This window comes from Dermacentor andersoni, chromosome 5 (genome assembly GCF_023375885.2).
Source record: "Dermacentor andersoni chromosome 5, qqDerAnde1_hic_scaffold, whole genome shotgun sequence".
Classification (NCBI taxonomy): domain Eukaryota; kingdom Metazoa; phylum Arthropoda; class Arachnida; order Ixodida; family Ixodidae; genus Dermacentor; species Dermacentor andersoni.
The window spans coordinates 36015745-36033376 of record NC_092818.1 but is presented as its reverse complement, the minus strand read 5'-3'; the positions used below and the strand labels follow the sequence as shown (position 1 = coordinate 36033376).

The window sequence follows — 17632 nt, the reverse complement described above, 5'->3', positions numbered from 1 at the left end:
CGAGGCAAACCATTTCTCCTGCTTGCTCCCTGCGTCTTGCCTACGTCCTACGTCTGCGCCTGTACTGTTTCCGGCATGCATGACACTTCGTTCACCTCAACTTCTCCGCCTTTGCTCTTGGTGCCCGGCATGCCCTTGCAAAAATTTTAATGAGGATTTTTTAGAAAGTCTTCAATTTTTTCGATACAATTCTATTTTGTTTTTATTGCTTGCCTATAAAATTTTCCTATACAGTCCCAAAATTATTTGGCCACCGCATTGCTATAGGAACTCTAAAGACACATTTCTATAGAACATTTCTGTGTAGTTGCATTTAAGGTCCTAAAGAGAAATTTCTATAGAACATTTCTATCGAGCTGCTTTAGAGATACTAAACACAAATTTGTGTAGGATATTTCTATCTAGTTGATTTAGAGAAGCTAAAGACAAATTTCTATAGAACATTTCTATAGAGTTGCTTTAGAGATGCTAAAGACACATTTCTATAGAATGTTTCTATGGAGTTGCTTTGAAGGTGCTAAAGACAGATCTCTATAGAACATGTCTATGGAATTTCTTTACAGATGCTAAAGACAAATTTCTATGAAATATTTCTATGCACTTGCTTTCGAGACCCACAGGCAAATGCCTATATAAGCTAGACTGATGTGCGTAAAATGCTTTCAATTTACCAAAGCTCTAGAAAGCTGTACTGTAGGCAATAAGGCTACAGTAAATGCAGTGGCAAAAAATTGGTGATATAACCACAAAGTAGGCAGTTTTAAATGTTTATTGCATTCAAACTAGATACATGCTTCATATATGTTACATACAAGCTTCAGACTACAACTTGCAACATCGGAACTGCAGCTGCCAACATGCTTCTCCGGTCAAGCTGGTTGTGCAACCGCACGAAACATGAGGTAAACAAATCAGTGGCAGACTTGATTGCGGTTGACACCTTGCAATAACAGGTTTAGCTAGGACAAGAAACCTTACTATTAAAACAGCAAAAGTACTGCGTGTTCCAGCAGTGCACATTAAACGGTTGGATACTGAAGCCTGAAAACAGACTTATATGAATGTGCACTGCAATGCTGTGGCAGCCTGAAGAAACCGAACAGCATTTTAGTATATGTTTATGTGTAAACTTAACGCTGGCAGACCTTGCAAAAATGTGGCAAACAGTGGTCTTCATAGAGAAGTACAACATATATCGAGCAAAGTTCAAAATCTTGAATTTGGTTTTAAGGGAAGGAATTTTGAGATCAGATCCAGTACTCTAAAATTATGGTGAGGAATCCAAACCAGACCGACACACGCAACGCCTTAAATATATTTCTCTCGGGAGCTCCTACGTAATGAACATGAACAGCAAAATCGTTTTTCTCGGCAACTATGGGACCAAAGTTGATGGTGATTGGTACAATAAAAATTTAAAAACCAGTTTTTACATTATTGGCACCAATTATTAGTAAAAATTGTTCAAGATAGCAAAACTTGAAGGAAAACAACGCACTCAGTTTGCAACTGTAGATTACTTAAAAAAAGAACTTGCACAATTCCGTTAATTCTGAGAATTTTCTTACTCAAACACTTCCAAAATACAAAAATACTTTGGAGACAACCACACGTCTAATTTGAATTAAGTTTGTGACACCTGAGAAAGTTAAATTCTACTCGTTTCAGGAAGAACTAGTTGTCAGGTTTATGAAAAATAACACTACGAAGCTGAATAATCCATGTCTCTGTGCCAGAAACTGATACCACAGTTGTGCAACTCCGTCTGCTTTGTCTAAAGTCAACAAGTTTGTTATATGAATTTACAGACTACATGAAATTGTTGCAATGTTCGAGAGTTTTGCACATCTACTCACAAATCAGGGCTTGGATATTAGACCAGCATATGGTATGTCAAGTTTGCGAGAATAAATTATTGTATTAGGTCCAACAGAAATGTGATCTAATTTTTTTACTGATGAGTAAGATTTGTTATTCTTACAGCTGTTTCTCCAAATTTTGCAGGTTTCGTTAATTCGTATCAAAAGCAGACTAGTTGCCTAAAACGTTTCATCACCGTCCTGTGCTACGTGAATTAACATGTTTACATTGATGCAACAATATTTTTTTTTTACCTGATTCCTTGCTGGAAGCTTGTAAAGCATTCTTGAGATCTGAATAAATAAATATAAATGAATAAGTAAACAAATGAATGTTGCGGTTTGTCTTAAAATTCCACAACCAGCATGACCTGTATGGAGCTTTGGCTACTGCTCACATGTTGCAAGTCACTTCTTTTATGATCGCCTGCTATTTCACTTCCCAGGAAAATAGCTAGGTAAGGCTAGTTTTTAGCCTCATTCGGTCCGTCTAGTAATCGGCGACGATGGATCCCTGGAAAATACAATTGAAATTAATTTTCAAAAGGTGTAATGAACATTCACACACAATGTATTAACAGGCACAAATATGAAACAATCATCTATATAGGTGTTGCACTATGCTAAGTTTAATTCCAGTATAGCAAAAAATATTATTACAAAAAAGTGGCAGAGCACCCCACCTCCCTCAGCACTCTGCCAAACAAGGGCAGTGCTTTTGAGCATCACTTTTGAGAATATTTTCACTTTCCGAAGATTCTGTGACATTAGCACTGGGCCAATGTGCCTGGCACTAGAATATCATTGCTAATAACAAAAGGTATCGCCAAACGACAACAGCCGAGTCACACATCAATCTCATCTTGCAATGACAACACATTCCCATTTATAGCATAGGCTAGTAAGAATATCCATGAGCTAAGAGTTCTATACAGACGTCACACTATGCACAGCAATATTTTTTTGTTGAAAAGAAGGGAATGACCTACTGGCTTCTGTTGTTGAGCGGTAGACAAAATTATTATTCCAACCACTGTTAGCCATAGTTAGTATGTGCTATGCTTAATATGCGAATAATAAATTTCTCACAGAGAGCTTGAGATTGAACAATAATCATGATGCATGTAAGTACCCGCTGCATGGGAACCAATAATGTTACTAGTTGTTTTCGTAAATTGTATTGGATAACTGCCAAATCGCGGTATTTGGAACATAGTCACAATGTCACGGCCAGATACAATGGTCACAGCATATTTGTGCGTTGTAAGTTATCGAAACATTTAGTTTTTTATCTAGTAGGGGTACGTACTGTGTGTATCCTAAACGCAATGATAAGAATTCCCTATTGTAATTAAAAAGGTAATTAAGTTTTAATTAAAAATGTGTCCTTCCTCCAACATAGCGTCTCAAAAACAGAAAACAAAAACTATGGTCAGGAATTACAGAACTTTGCAAATTGATTGCATACCTGCTCTGTAAGTCAAGCAGAACATCTGAGAAGAAATAAGGTGCCTGGAACTGGTTCGAACAAACAAATTTCTTACAACGGAGGTTGCGGACAATTCAGTAAACAGATTGTGATGCAGTCTTTTTATGTGGCATTCCTTAGCAATATTGTTGGTCAATTGGTTGCCGTAGGTGAACAAAACAGATGAACAGTCTAAATCTGGCACGCAGCCCCAGTCCCATCGGTGCATGGTCAAGTGAGACGAACATACTGGTCTAGTGAGTGAATTATGGTGCTTTCTTAGGCACGTGTTTAGGCACCGGCCAGTCTGCTGCATGCACATTTGGCCAAATACACACATGATCACAGGAATACACTACACTACCCCTGAATGACACATGGCAAATTAAAGTGGTATCTTTAAGCAAGCCTTTCTTCTCAGGGTGCCCATATAATCAGTGTAAAAGAAAGTATGCAGCATATGTACAGCAGTGTGCAAGTGAATTGAGAAAGGCAAGCAGGCAAGGGAGGCTTGCCCGGTGAAACATACCACCAAATTTGTCCAGTATGTGTCACAGGCAGTGTACTGTACCCCTTTCAACTTGTGGTCAAGCATACATAGGGCAAATTGGCCGGTACCTTATCATGTCTATAAGAGATCACGATATTTCATTCAAATGACCAGTATGGTCGTCCAACTTCGCCGTACATTTCCAGGACAAGGCTTCATGTTAGATTACAATCGTTCATCTGTTTTTCATCCAGCGTAAAAGTTTACAAGTGAAATCAATGAGGCATACCACATTATAGCAAGGCATCTGGACGAGCCCTCATTTTTAATGCAACAAAAAGGGCATCCTCTGTAGGTCACGAGATATCCAAATCAGTCTGCGCCTAGTTACTACTGAACTAAATGCAGCATAGGCTATACTGACCTTCATTATAATTTTTAAGATTTCAAGCCCATGAAATGTGTATTTGCCAGTGGCTGTTACTATGGGAATACACAAGTACCTGTAGATATATTAATGATTAACAATTGTGTGCACACTACGTGCTTAGACCTGTGACATATATAGTCCACTAAACTTAAGTTCCAATATGCACAGAAAACTGCACGAGATTGTTGCACAAACAGAAAAAAATATTTCAATAAGGGGTACAGCATAGGAAATAGTTTTCAAAGAATGAAACCAAAATGAAAAAAATTGATAAATGTACTGTGTACAAAGCAAAAATAAAATTAAACTTGCAGGTAAGCAACTTATGCAAAAGAAATACTAAACATCAGGAACGATTAGGTGCAGTTTTATACACAACACGATAATGTGGGCTATGCACACAAATAAGCAGCAAGTTCAATAAAGTTGCACAAACATTTGGTCTCTTTAGTAAGCTGCATAAAGTGATGCATTCATAAGCTTCAGCATGAATGATGCCAAGCCCACTTTTTGGACAGTTGACACTTGATCACACTTGATATGACCATTCAGATGACACGCCATGCTGCTGCAGCCATATATTCACTGAGTTTGCATTTCTGGGGGCTCCTCGATCTTGTCGTTTATGTTGTGGGTCATGGCCTCGCCCCTGTCCAGCATTTGTGGACACGAGGGTTTAATTCGCGTCAGTACCGCCACGTGGCGTACTGACCTTGAACTTTTCAATCTTCCCGCGGTGACGCGTGGTGACGTCTACAAAACAAAAATAAAATAATTAGAAGCTATCCCTGCGCATTGAATTTCTCTATGATGTTTGTCCTGCCGGCGTAATCAGTGTTCTTGATAAAGGTAGCCGCTCGCCGCCTGGAAATGACTCATCATCCTAAAAGCGTTTAGTCGCAACGAGCGACAATTAATTCGGGGATTTTGACATGGTTTTCTTTTCCTGTTTTTTGATACTAAGCAGTAAACAAGCTAGGGTAATCGGAAGCACCCCGCAACAGCCTTTCTTCAGTCGGCACATACTTTAAACGTCCGAAAATCGCACAGCGTCTACGAGAAACGCCGTCGTGGACGGCTTTTGATTTTGACTTATCGATTTCGTTAAGGCGCCCCTAATTGTTTCTTTAGTGACTTTGCTATTTGCACTCATGGGCTACAGCAGCAGCTGCAGATCGACATGTGCATATCTATTTAAATGAATACATGGATAAGATGGTTTTGCACCTTGAGCCAAAAAGCACGACACTTCAATGGCCGAAGCTGCTCACAATATTACATCCCGATTGCTGGCCACCGGACCACCTACAAGTTTGGGCATGACTTATACACTACTTCCAGTTAGTTGTGAAAGTGCTGTCCTGTCATGGTTATCCACATGCGTGAAACAAGACCAATACTTCAGATTACTGTGCAGTAATATCTGCGGGGTTTGTCTGTTATCCATATTGTCTACCATGTTTCCTTTCCGCACAGATACTATAGCCGCAATATTGATTAGCTGATATCGAACGCCAAAATGGCTACCCACATACTGAAGGACCTCGAACACAACTCCTGACACTTCTTTGTATTCAAGGGTTGTGCGACTCCCAAGGACATCCTTCATCATCATCATCAGCCTAGTTACGCCCACTGCAGGGCAAAGGCCTCTCCCATACTTCTCCAACTACCCCGGTCATGTGATAATTGTGGCCATGTTGTCCCTGCAAACGTCTTAATGTCATCCGCCCACCTAACTTTCTGCCGCCCCCTGCTACGCTTCCCTTCCCTTGGAATCCAGTCAATAACCCTTATTGACCATCGGTTATCTTCCCTCCTCATTACATGTCCGGCCCATGCCCATTTCTTTTTCTTGATTTCAACTAAGATGTCGTTTACCCGCGTTTGTTGCCTCACCCAATCTGCTCTTTTCTTATCCCTTAACGTTACACCCATCATTCTTCTTTCCATAGCTCATTGCGTCGTCCTCAATTTCAGCAGAACCCTTTTCGTAAGCCTTCAGCTTTCTGCCGCATATGTGAGTACTGGTAACACACAGCTGTTATACACTTTCCTTTTGAGGGATAGTGGCAACCTGCTGTTCATGATTTGAGAATGCCTGCCAAACGCACCCCAACCCATTCTTATTCTTCTGGCTATTTCAGTCTCATGATCCGGATCCGTGGTCACTACTTGCCCTAAGTAGATGTATTCCCTTACCACTTCCAGTGCTTCGCTACCTATCGTAAACTGCTGTTCTCTTCCGAGACTGTTAAACAATACTTTAGTTTTCTGCAGATTAATTTTCAGACCCACCCTTCTGCTTTGCCTCTCCAGGTCAGTGAGCATGCATTGCAATTGGTCTCCTGAGTTACTAAGCAAGGCAATATCATCAGCGAATCGCAAGTTGCTAAGGTATTCTCCATCAACTTTTATGCCCAATTCTTCCCACTCCAGGCCTCTGAATACCTCCTGTAAACATGCTGTGAATAGCATTGGAGATATCGTATCTCCCTGTCTGACGCCTTTCTTTATAGGGATTTTGTTGCTTTCTTTGTGGAGGACTACGGTGGCTGTGGAGCCGCTATAGATATCTTCCAGTATTTTTACATATGGCTCATCTACACCCTCATTCCGTAATGCCTCCATGACTGCTGAGGTTTCGACTGAATCAAACGCTTTCTCGTAATCAATGAAAGCTATATATAAGGGTTGGTTATATTCTGCACATTTCTCTATCACTTGATTGATAGTGTGAATATGGTTTATTGTTGAGTAGCCTTTACGGAATCCTGCCTGGTCCTTTGGTTGACAGAAGTCTAAGGTGTTCCTGATTCTATTTGCGATTACCTTAGTAAATACATTGTAGGCAACGGACAGTAAACTGATCGGTCTATAATTTTTCAAGTCTTTGGCGTCCCCTTTCTTATGGATTAGGATTATGTTAGCGTTCTTCCAAGATTCCGGTACGCTCGAGGTTATGAGGCATTGCGTATACAGGGTGGCCAGTTTCTCTAGAACAATCTGACCACCATCCTTCTACAAATCTGCTGTTACCTGATCCTCCCCAGCTGCCTTCCCCCTTCGCATAGCTCCTAAGGCTTTTTGTTACTTCTTCTGGCGTTACCTGTGGGATTTCGAATTCCTCTAGGCTATTCTCTCTTCCACTATCGTCGTGGGTGCCACTGGTACTGTATAAATCTCTATAGAACTCCTCAGCCACTTGAACTATATCATCCATATTAGTAACGATATTGCCGGCTTTGTCTCTTAACGCACACATCTGATTCTTGCCTATTCCTAGTTTCTTCTTCACTGTTTTTAGGCTTCCTCCGTTCCTGAGAGCCTGTTCAATTCTATGCATATTATAGTTCCTGATGTCCGCTGTCTTACGCTTGTTGATTAACTTAGAAAGTTCCGCCAGTTCTATTCTAGCTGTAGGGTTAGAGGCTTTCATACATTGGCGTTTCTTGATCAGATCTTTCGTCTCCTGCGATAGCTTACTGGTTTCCTGTCTAACGGCGTTACCACCGACTTCTATTGCGCGCTCCTTAATGATGCCCATGAGATTGTAGTTCATTGCTTCAACACTAAGGTCCTCTTCCTGAGTTAAAGCCGAATACCTGTCCTGTAGCTTGATCCGGAATTCCTCTGATTTCCCTCTAACCGCTAACTCTTTGATTGGCTTCTTGTGTACCAGTTTCTTCCGTTCCCTCCTCAAGTCTAGGCTAATTCGAGTTCTTACCATCCTATGGTCACTGCAGCGTACCTTGCCGAGCACGTCTACATCTTGCATGATGCCAGGGTTCGCGCAGAGTATGAAGTCGATTTCATTTCTAGTCTCACCATTCGGGCGCCTCCACGTCCACTTTCGACTAACCCGCTTGCGGAAAAAGGTATTCATTATCCGCATATTATTCTGTTCTGCAAACTCTACTAATAATTCTCCTCTGCTATAGGACATCCTTAAGGAATGGTAAATAATAAATTATGGGGTTTTACGTGCCAAAACCACGATCTGATTATCCGGCACTCGGCAGTGGGGGATTCCGTTATAATTTGAACCAGCTGGGGCCCTTAACGTCCACCTAAATCTAAGTACACGGGTGTTTTCGCAATTCGCCCCATCAAAATACGGCTGCCGTGGCTAAGCTAGGATTTCGCAGCCTCGTGCTCAGCAGTCCGACGCTACATCCACTAAGCAACAACGCGGGTAAGGAATGTTGGCACTTGGAAGAAGGTGACAGTCGGTGGGTGAGACAATTTTGTTTGCATAGTCATGGCGTGAGAATCTGTACGAGCCGTCGAAGAATGAGGGTGGAGTGCATTGTATCTAATGTGACGTAGGCCGCGCCTAAAATTTATACATGAATCACCCTGTAACGACTGACGACCAGGCATCTCGCGTATATGTGCAGTCGCCTGACATTTGCCTGGCGCTGGCGTCGGCCACAGGGCCTACTTGACCTCTCTACGACACTTGCTAACATTCTCGCCTTATTTCGAATCATCAGGTTTCGGCTGAACTCCTTCAACAGCCAATTCGTCCGGAATTTCGGCTACCCATATTATGGTTTTTAATCTTGAAGTAATATTTTACAATTAGGCGAGTACTGTCCTGAGATTTCCACTGGCTTCACTTTTCCCAAAATACCTGCAGTTTTGTCGGCCTCTGTTCACATTTGGGCGATTTTTATTAGACGTTTAAACCAGAGCACGGGCCCCTGACCATGCTGCTCAAAAAGTTATTTTATTTTCCTGAGGTCTTTTGCAAGCTACTGTCATCTTGCCATTCATCAACTTGCTGATTTCCCTGTCACTTATATGCCATTTTGACGACTACAAATCCTACGGAAGTTGGTAAGGATGTTATGGCTATGGAATTGAAGCCCTCCTACCGTGGACACTACAGCTGCTTTTGCTCACTGCGAGTGAGAATATTCTATTAATGAGCGGCAATCTTAAGCACACAAATTCACAGCCTAAAAAATTATGCGGATCCCACGCACTGTGGCAATCGATGTAAGCGAAGGTTTTGTGTTGCTTGCTTTGATTGATGATAGTTAGTGGTATTGCTGACTGCGAATGTATAATTTCATCATCAATTAGTGCAATACGAGAGTAGCGGGTTGATGGCCAATGTTACCATGCATGCACCACTGCTTTTTGTTTGCATAGTACACAACATACAGCGAGACATGCGCCATTGTTTTTAAATATTGGGAGGGTTGAGCATTGTCATTGCTTCACACTGCATATCGCATCGCGGAAGACGCGTTCGCAGAACTATGAGGCCCTACGTGCTAAAACCATAATAAGATTATGAGGAACGACGTAGTGGCGGACTCCCGAATAATTTTCACACCCTGGTGTTCTTTTACGTGCACCTAAATCTATGTGGACGACTGTTTTTCTATTTCGCTCCCGTCGAAATCCAGCTCCCGTGGCAGGGATCCAAACCACGACGTCGAGCGGTGCCATAGACGCACAGCTACCGCGGCGGGCACAGAAACGTTGATTTGACGTGCGAGCGTTTCCTTAGTGTTGCGTAGACCCTACGGTGATTTATTGTGGCTTTGCATCTACACGCCTTGCGTCAATCGTCCACTTGACGAATCTGCATGGTGTTTGTTTTTGATAAATAGCGGAAACGTACAGTACCTTACCTTGCATTTTACCCGCAACTGTTGCCGTGTCTATAGTAGTAGCGTTTCCTTAACTTCGTTTCCTTAACATAGCCTTTTCCCTGTCATGACCATCCCCCCTGTAAGGGATCTGTGATCGAAAAGTTGCAAGCCTGTTATTCACTTGTTTCGCAATTGCGCCGGTTTTACCCATTCGCTGCCTAATCTCTGCCTTATTTGCTTGCTCCCTCTCTACCATTCTACTTACCTCTCTTCAGGACTTGCTCGTTAGTAGACCGGTAAGCGCTGCTGTTTCTGTAATGCATTTGCGGGGGGTCACAGACAATTACAGCTGTAAAGAGGCCAGTGTAACGACGCCCAGGGAGCTCCAGAGAACACTGTCCACATGTGATGTGATGAAAAGCTCCAAACGAGTTTCTCGCGCAGCTATTCCTCTCTGACCCGTTCCGTCCTTGTATTTGCACTCGCCGCCCCCCAACAAGGCGTGCAAGGCAGCAAGAGCAGCAGTGGAAAAGCTGAAGGAAGAGGCAAAAAAAAGCCTTGCTTTAAAAATGGCTTTATTTGTTGGCGTAATGTCGCGTGTCGCCGTGGCGTTATCGCGTCCTTTGCGGGGTTTCATCTCTGCAAGAGCCAACTCTCCGATTTGGCCACTAGACTTTCCACCTTCAGGAGTTACTTGTATCCCGTTGCCAAGACGCGAGTGGACTATCCAGTTTACTACAGACCTACAACACGTTTTTTTTGTGTTCATTATTTGCGTCATCCACAGGTCTGGAGCCACTTGCTTTTTACTGCACTGTAATAATAAGTGAACTTGTTTTCGAATTATATTCTCCGAAAACGTTGTATTCTTTTTATCAATGTCGTACGCAATCTACACTGAGTACTCAGGCACCATCTAATGCTTTCACTTTTTGCCTGGTTACGCCCGCCATTGTAATGCAAATAAACACACCTTGAACTCATTTTACCAGAGATAAATGCTGAATAAAACGCTGAATTCATGCTGAACCAAATCAACAAGGGCCGTACTACTCGATTTTCTGATGTCCCTGTTCGCAAGCTTTTTTTCAGGATGTGATCTTGTACCGTAGAGACGTCCCTCGGACGTCTCTGATGCGCTCGTTTTCATTCTCAAGCAGCCAGTGCAAACTGTCATCGCCGTAACTGCATGATGTCCTATTGACAGGCAACCAAGGTGTGTCACACAAGTATGACCACACTGATTCATTTGAGTTGGCTTATTCTATTTAGCTTGAAAAGGCCGTCCATCTAACCTGATTGTCTTCTTCACTCTCTTATACACCATACGGGTTCTCTCAATAATATAACTTTCAACTGACTCCGCCGTACTCCTCTTTTCGTTTTCGCAAAGTGTGTGTCTATCGCTGTTGTTACCAATACGCCCAACGGTATGCTACCACTCAAGCCTTTCTGGCAACCTGAGCAAGTGAAGTCCCAGGTTTTCTTCAACATGGCGCTGACGTTCAATGTGGCTATCCTTCACTACATTTCGCGGATTTCGCCTCACCGCTTTCTCTTCAGTGTCATCTCTTACACTACTCCCTCGTGCTACACGCAACACAAACACGCAACGCCCTTAATGAAGTATCACTTGCCCGCTAGTTGACATGCTGTTGATGTACACCCGTGAGCATAAGTATACGGACCAGAGATTGCACACTAAAGCCATTTTTTTCATCTGCCTGTGAAAGCAACTTGAATATTGAGTTCGGCAGTCCAAACGTGGTATTGCGAACATACCAGTGTAGTCACAAATTTTACTTTATGCATGGTAATTACAATGAAATTTAGCTTTCGCGGCGACAGTGTGGGCCGCATACGTTTGTTCACGGGTGTACATTCCCTCTAATTACCTCTAATTACCGAGATAGGAGCGCTACCCTGTCTTTAGTGACATTATCGGTCTGCAACCTCGCTCAACAACCGCGCTCGTTATTCATCACTTTTTTGTCAATATGAGTTTTCTGTATTTTCTGTGAATATACTTTCGGCTTTAGAAGCGACTTTGCATGCTCGCTTATTCTCTTACTCCGACAGAGACCATTGTCGTCAAGCCGCCGCCTCATTCTTAGCTTCGTCATCATTACAGAGCACAGAAAAGTGTTTTCGCAAACAAGCCACGTGATTCGAGCCCCTGTATCCGCAGCGTTCTACGTTTGAGAGCTGGACACGCTAACCACTTCGCTACAGCCTTCTCCCGCCCCCTTCAATTTGTCGGCCTTCGCACTTCTCGTTTTCCTCACTGACGTAGGCACAATGGACGCGGAAATGAAAGTTAAGATTACTTGAGCTGCTAGGTAACACATGACTAACTTTGGCAGGCCACTCTGATCAGGGCGCATGTGGACTTACGGCTGTGTGTAGATTATCGCCTTAGCTTTATTGTAAGTTTTATTTCACTGAGTCTTCCGTTAAAACTGAAACGCAGGACAAAATGAGACATACCTTTGTATTAAGGCGTAAGCTTTTAGTGGCTCATGAGTGTCCTGGCGCAGTCTGTGGTAGACGCAGGAAAGGTGTGATCACCGGCGAAGGGAGCAAGGAGAGGCGGTGCCATCCCAGTAGCGCTGTGAGAGTGGGCACGTGGGGGTGCGCGCACATTGGCGACCAATCTTGCAGCCATATGGCTGTGATTGAATCCCATGCTCGTAGCCACGGTGGCGTCCGTTGGCTGAACAATTCAGACAATAGCAAGAGAGGCAGTGATAGATAGGATTTCGGCTATCGCCGGTTAGCTCAGCAAAGTGCCCATAGATTTTTTCGCTTGTTAACTACGTTTAAATCAAAAACGCTCATTACAACCTAACATCCCTTAGAAACATGGTTCTTGCATTTCCATTGTTGATTTGTTGTACTATCATAGATTAAACAGAAACTCCACAAATTTACGACATTCATTGAGGCAGCGCAATGATAGTTTACCAATATGTTTATTGATAACTGCACAAAATTTTTTTATTGATGAAATAATGTTGATTCTCTATTGTGAAGTGCCAACAACTGGACCGAGTTAATCAGGCGACATACGATTTACACGAAAAAAACACTGAAATTCCTCAGTTTAGGCTACATCCTGAAACGGCGTAATTAAGCTAGCCAGAACTTGAACGAATTATTAAAGAAAATTGTTTCACAGGCAGTTGTATGTTCAAGTGCAGAATAATGTCCAGTGCAAAATAATTCACTCTTTCCGTATCGACCCGCTGCAGCCACAAATGCGCAATCTCCGGAGTGGTTCACCTTATGTTAATTATTGCGGTTATTGCAATGCATGCTATAACTGCAATGGAAGACCTGAAAAGAACTGAGTGCAAGTGTTGCATTGTACACCTTGAACATTGTACTACCAAGGAGGGAAGAGGTTCATCCCACTGTGCGAAGTACAAGATGTTTTTTTTTAGCTGTACCAAATTTTCAAAATGGCAAAATATAAATCACGGCATACGAGTGTACAGAATGGCGGCCTCTGGGTACAGAGCGATTGCCGCACTTACGTGCGTAATTAGCGAAGTTACGGTAATTAACTTTCTTATTATCAGCAATAGGTGGCTACAGGAAATGAGTACTTTGGTACCCGTGCTCGATACTACCTAACCAACGATCAAATATTGAATAGCGGATTTCATGTGGGAGCTTCGCAAAAAAATTTGTTCGCCTTGACAGGCTCCTTGAAACCGAAACTGGCTGGAAAAGGAGCGACTGTGTCGTCGACGTACCTTCATGCCTTTCTCAATGCATGCAGAAGCATCCAGAATACTGACAGGTAACTGGTTTTTGAACTTTTGTTTTGAGCCTATCGGTACGTCGGGGTACGGATTCTATTGGTGCTTACCAAAACGTCTACTACGTGCAACGCAGACTACCACACCGGTACACAGCCAGCGGAAAGGCAACCTCGCGTTAATTTACACTATTACATTGCAGAGGTTATGCGACATACTACAATGATGATGATGATGATGATGATAATTATCACCACCAAAAATCTTTGAAACAGGGCGAAGACAAATAGTCACCTTGTTTGCGTGATTTATTCATCTATAAATCGCGACCGAGACGCGACTCATGCAGACTCATGTTCGCATCAGCAAGGGTGACCTTCCCGTCGCCACAACACAAGATTTGTCGATTGATGCCGTTCACCTCTTCTCGCGCCATCGTTGCCGCGTATAATAACCTTCAGCGCATTGCTTAGGCAGCTTAGCTTTGCTACTGCCTTCGCGTGACTGAAAAATCAAGCACTTAGTGAATGAGCCAAACCAGTGGTGAATCGCGGCCAGTTGCTCCATTGGCTCCGTGACCAACTTGATGAAACTGTGGCCTTCGGGATCGCAACGACGTGACGTAACTGAGGAGATCTCGAAGGCTATGCCTCAACATTGCCGTTGATACTAAAGCCTTGTTTCAACGCTAACAATTGCCAATTGCGCAACGACGTACTTTATTCTATTACTCTGTGTGTATAGCTGACAGCTTTGCAAAAAAAAAAATACAGGAGCTTTTCCCGAATGACATAATTTTGAGTTTTTCACCAAACCTAGCGGAACATTAAGAAGTTAACAAGCAACACTGGTACTTTTTTAGAGCGCAGCTCTTTGGCGTCCGTTCCTGGGTTTCGCGTCGTCGTCGGCGTTGTCGTCGGCCTCGTAACCAGCTCCGCCCCCCTTTCATCCCCCCAGCGCTAGCAGCGACCGACTGTTACCGCTGGATGCCGCTGACGCCGCTAGAGAGTCAAGATAACGTGACTGCATAGAACACCGTCGCCGCCATGCAGAAAGAGGAGGTGTCAGTCAGTCGGTGCTATCTCTTCCCTCCTCCCTTTATCGTGTTGTCCGCTTGCTGCGCGCGCTTCTGCCCCCATCGTTTGCCGCTGGGTGTACACGCCGCCCCCCTCCCCCCTCTTCCTGCGAGTCTCCGGTTGTCAAAGCGCCGGCTCGAACTTAATTCCTTTCTTCGCTCCTCCTCCAATGCAACCCCTGTGCGGTGGCAATCAGAGAGCCAGATCGGTGGCGGCGGATCTGTATATGTGCACCGCCCGAGCCGAAATTGCCGCTGCCGTTCGCCCTGTGCGGTGGCAATCAGAGAGCCAGATCGGTGGCGGCTTGACATAAAGACAAACAGCAATTTCCTAACACTTATGCGGGAGAACATCCCGTTCCTCTCGCTCGTAACGCGTCCCACGGCTGTGACAACCTCGCGAGGCACTTGTATAGATCTCGTCTTTGAGAATCAAGCATTGGTGTACCAAGTCGAACATATATCAGTCTATTTCTCCGACCACAAAGCTTCCTTCATGACTGTCAAGAACTGTTAGTGGAGTCTTTGTTAAAGGAATACGTGTGAAAAATAAAAAAAAAAATTCTGTGATAGCGCATACATGTGTTGCTCGATTTCTTTGCCTCAATCTATCGAAAAGGTGAAACAGCTTATTTGCTGCGCTCAAATTTCGCATTAGGAAGTTACGTAATCGTCGGTAATTTTTTTTTTTGCTTGTTTGCTCGTTTGGCGTATTTGTTGCCATTTTACTTTGTTTAGGAGTCTCGGTGTGGGGGTTGTGTGTGTCGTGAGCTGTAAGCATGTGTCTGCGTTGTCATCTGCTGTTAAATGCGCGACAAGAGGCATTTTTCGAAGAGCGTAGGAGACGAAAAGTTGAATGTACCCGTCCGTACGTTGGCTGAAGCGGAAGTATAGGGAACCCAAGCTCAAGTTAGGGCACGCGACGAGAGTGCGCGCAGCTGCTCCAGCGGGCGAGCCGTGCGAATCTAGGGATAGATGGCGCCCGCGCATCTGCAGGCACAACCATTTTGCAGGCGGCCACTGCACGTGCGCGCCCGCGCTATTCAGTCGAGACGAGGCACCGGGGTGTCGCTCCATTAGCTGGGTACGTTGTCAAAAGGCTTGTTGCGCGAAGTTGCGTTTACGCAATGGCAAAAGTAGCCCCGCCGAAGCGAAAGCGCGGTCCGAAGTACTGCTGTGTTGTGGACTGCCACAACAGTGCAGACAACACCAAGGAACGCGCTGATCCTGTGAAACTGTATTGATTCCCGGGCAGGTCGTATGAGAAAGAAAGGCGACAAGCATTGATCACCGCCGTAAGGAGAATAAAGTAAGTCCTAGCTGAAAGATGTTTCGACCGTTTCACTTCTTCGCTTTGGTTTGCAACGCAGCGCATGCACGCAACGACAGTAATGGCATGCTCGTTGTCTTCTCGCATCGCTAGTGTTGTGAAAGCGCACCTACGGCGGTGTGGTGCAACAACTTTGCATTTTCATTCCTAGTGTTTGTTAGACTTCGTTGTTTCAAAGTTCCCAAGCAAAGTGGTCGCGCGGTAAGCGTTGCCGGGTTCCTTTAATCAAACTAAGCTACGCACGTTTTGAAATGTTCGGCGCTCGAAATTTAGGCGTCGGGAAAGTAGCTTTATCGAGTCGGAATGAACGTCTCTTCCTTTCAGCAAAATTTATCGTTTGCTTTGTTATTGTGGCTTTATTAAGGCGATATTTAGGACTGCGAATCTCACTGGCACTTAATACGTGCTATGCTTGAGGAACACGTGGGTTCTTCCAGTTGCCATTTTCCGAGTTTGTGTGATTCTCTTCGGTCTACGAGCGTGTGCGCGGGTATGTGTGTATGCGCTTGCGTGTGCCATGGCGGCTAACAAGCAATTGCGGTTCTTTCTTACACAGTCCCGATGGAACTCCGTGGTTGCCCAAATAGCATACACGAATTTGCAGCACTCATTTCGTGGGCAACTGCAAGAGCGACATTAAACAGCACCCATCCTACATCCCGTCCATTTTTCCGCACGTCTGCAGAAAAAAGGCACCTGACAGGAACAGGGCGCAAAGGTAGGAAAGCGAAAATGTGAAGCTCTTAATCGAAACTATAGCAGTTTGTTTTCTAATAGATATGTCGTCACACTTGCCTGATTCATGAAAAGTTTGCATGCGTGGTGCAAAGGCTGCATGGACAAGCACTCGGTGCTTTTATTTCATTACAGGTTTGGTTGGAGCCTGTACAAGATTGGCATTGATCTTGGCGTTTGTTAAATGCAGGTGGCAAACACGTTTCAACAGGGCAGTCTCATCTCGGAAGCTTCATGCAGGAGATGAGGATCTATCCCAAAGCACAGCTGATGGAGAAACAATGCAGGATTCAGAAACCTCCATTCTGGATGATGTGCCTCCTATAACGGATTTCAGTGATGCATCTGTGAAAACATGCTCAGCTAGTCCTTCGCATAACGGCCTCCCTGATTCAAATCCGTTGGTGCATGATGCAGCAGAAGAAAGTAATTGTGCTCGAAGGAAAGACGCTGTAAGGACACATTTGATTTTAATACTGGTCTTCGAGTTACTTAATGAAGCACCAAAAAGCTGTCTGAATACCCCAACAATGTCTGTGTCCCTTTTTTTCAGACATGCCAAACAGAGGGATTCACGACTCCGGCAAGGCTGTCCATACTTCTCTCAGCGACAAACGGAACGGAGGCGTCTACTCAAGTTGTGCACACAGAAATGAGTCACAAGGTTGGAAAATAATGATGTTGGTCATTATCTGCTGTGCTGAATTGTCACGATGTCTTGCTAGTAGTATTCAAATTCTTATTTAACAGTAATTACGTGCATTACTGGGCAGACTTCATTTTGTTAGTCCTGCCTAACACTCATTTTATAGTGGTGTTACTTATTTCCAGAATGAATGAATTTATTTGCACTTGAGTGCAAATAAATTTTT

At 43.9% G+C, this 17632-nt stretch overlaps 1 protein-coding gene across 1 annotated transcript in view; it reads left to right on the top strand.

The window, feature by feature from the left end:
- LOC126519921 (uncharacterized) overlaps positions 1 to 17632 on the top strand; it is a 67566-nt gene that overhangs the window by 48959 nt on the left and 975 nt on the right. Inside the window, exon 2 of the mRNA XM_072288304.1 lies at positions 17314 to 17424. Coding sequence (XP_072144405.1) covers positions 17314 to 17424 — 111 coding nt within the window. The remainder of the gene's footprint in view (positions 1 to 17313; positions 17425 to 17632) is intronic.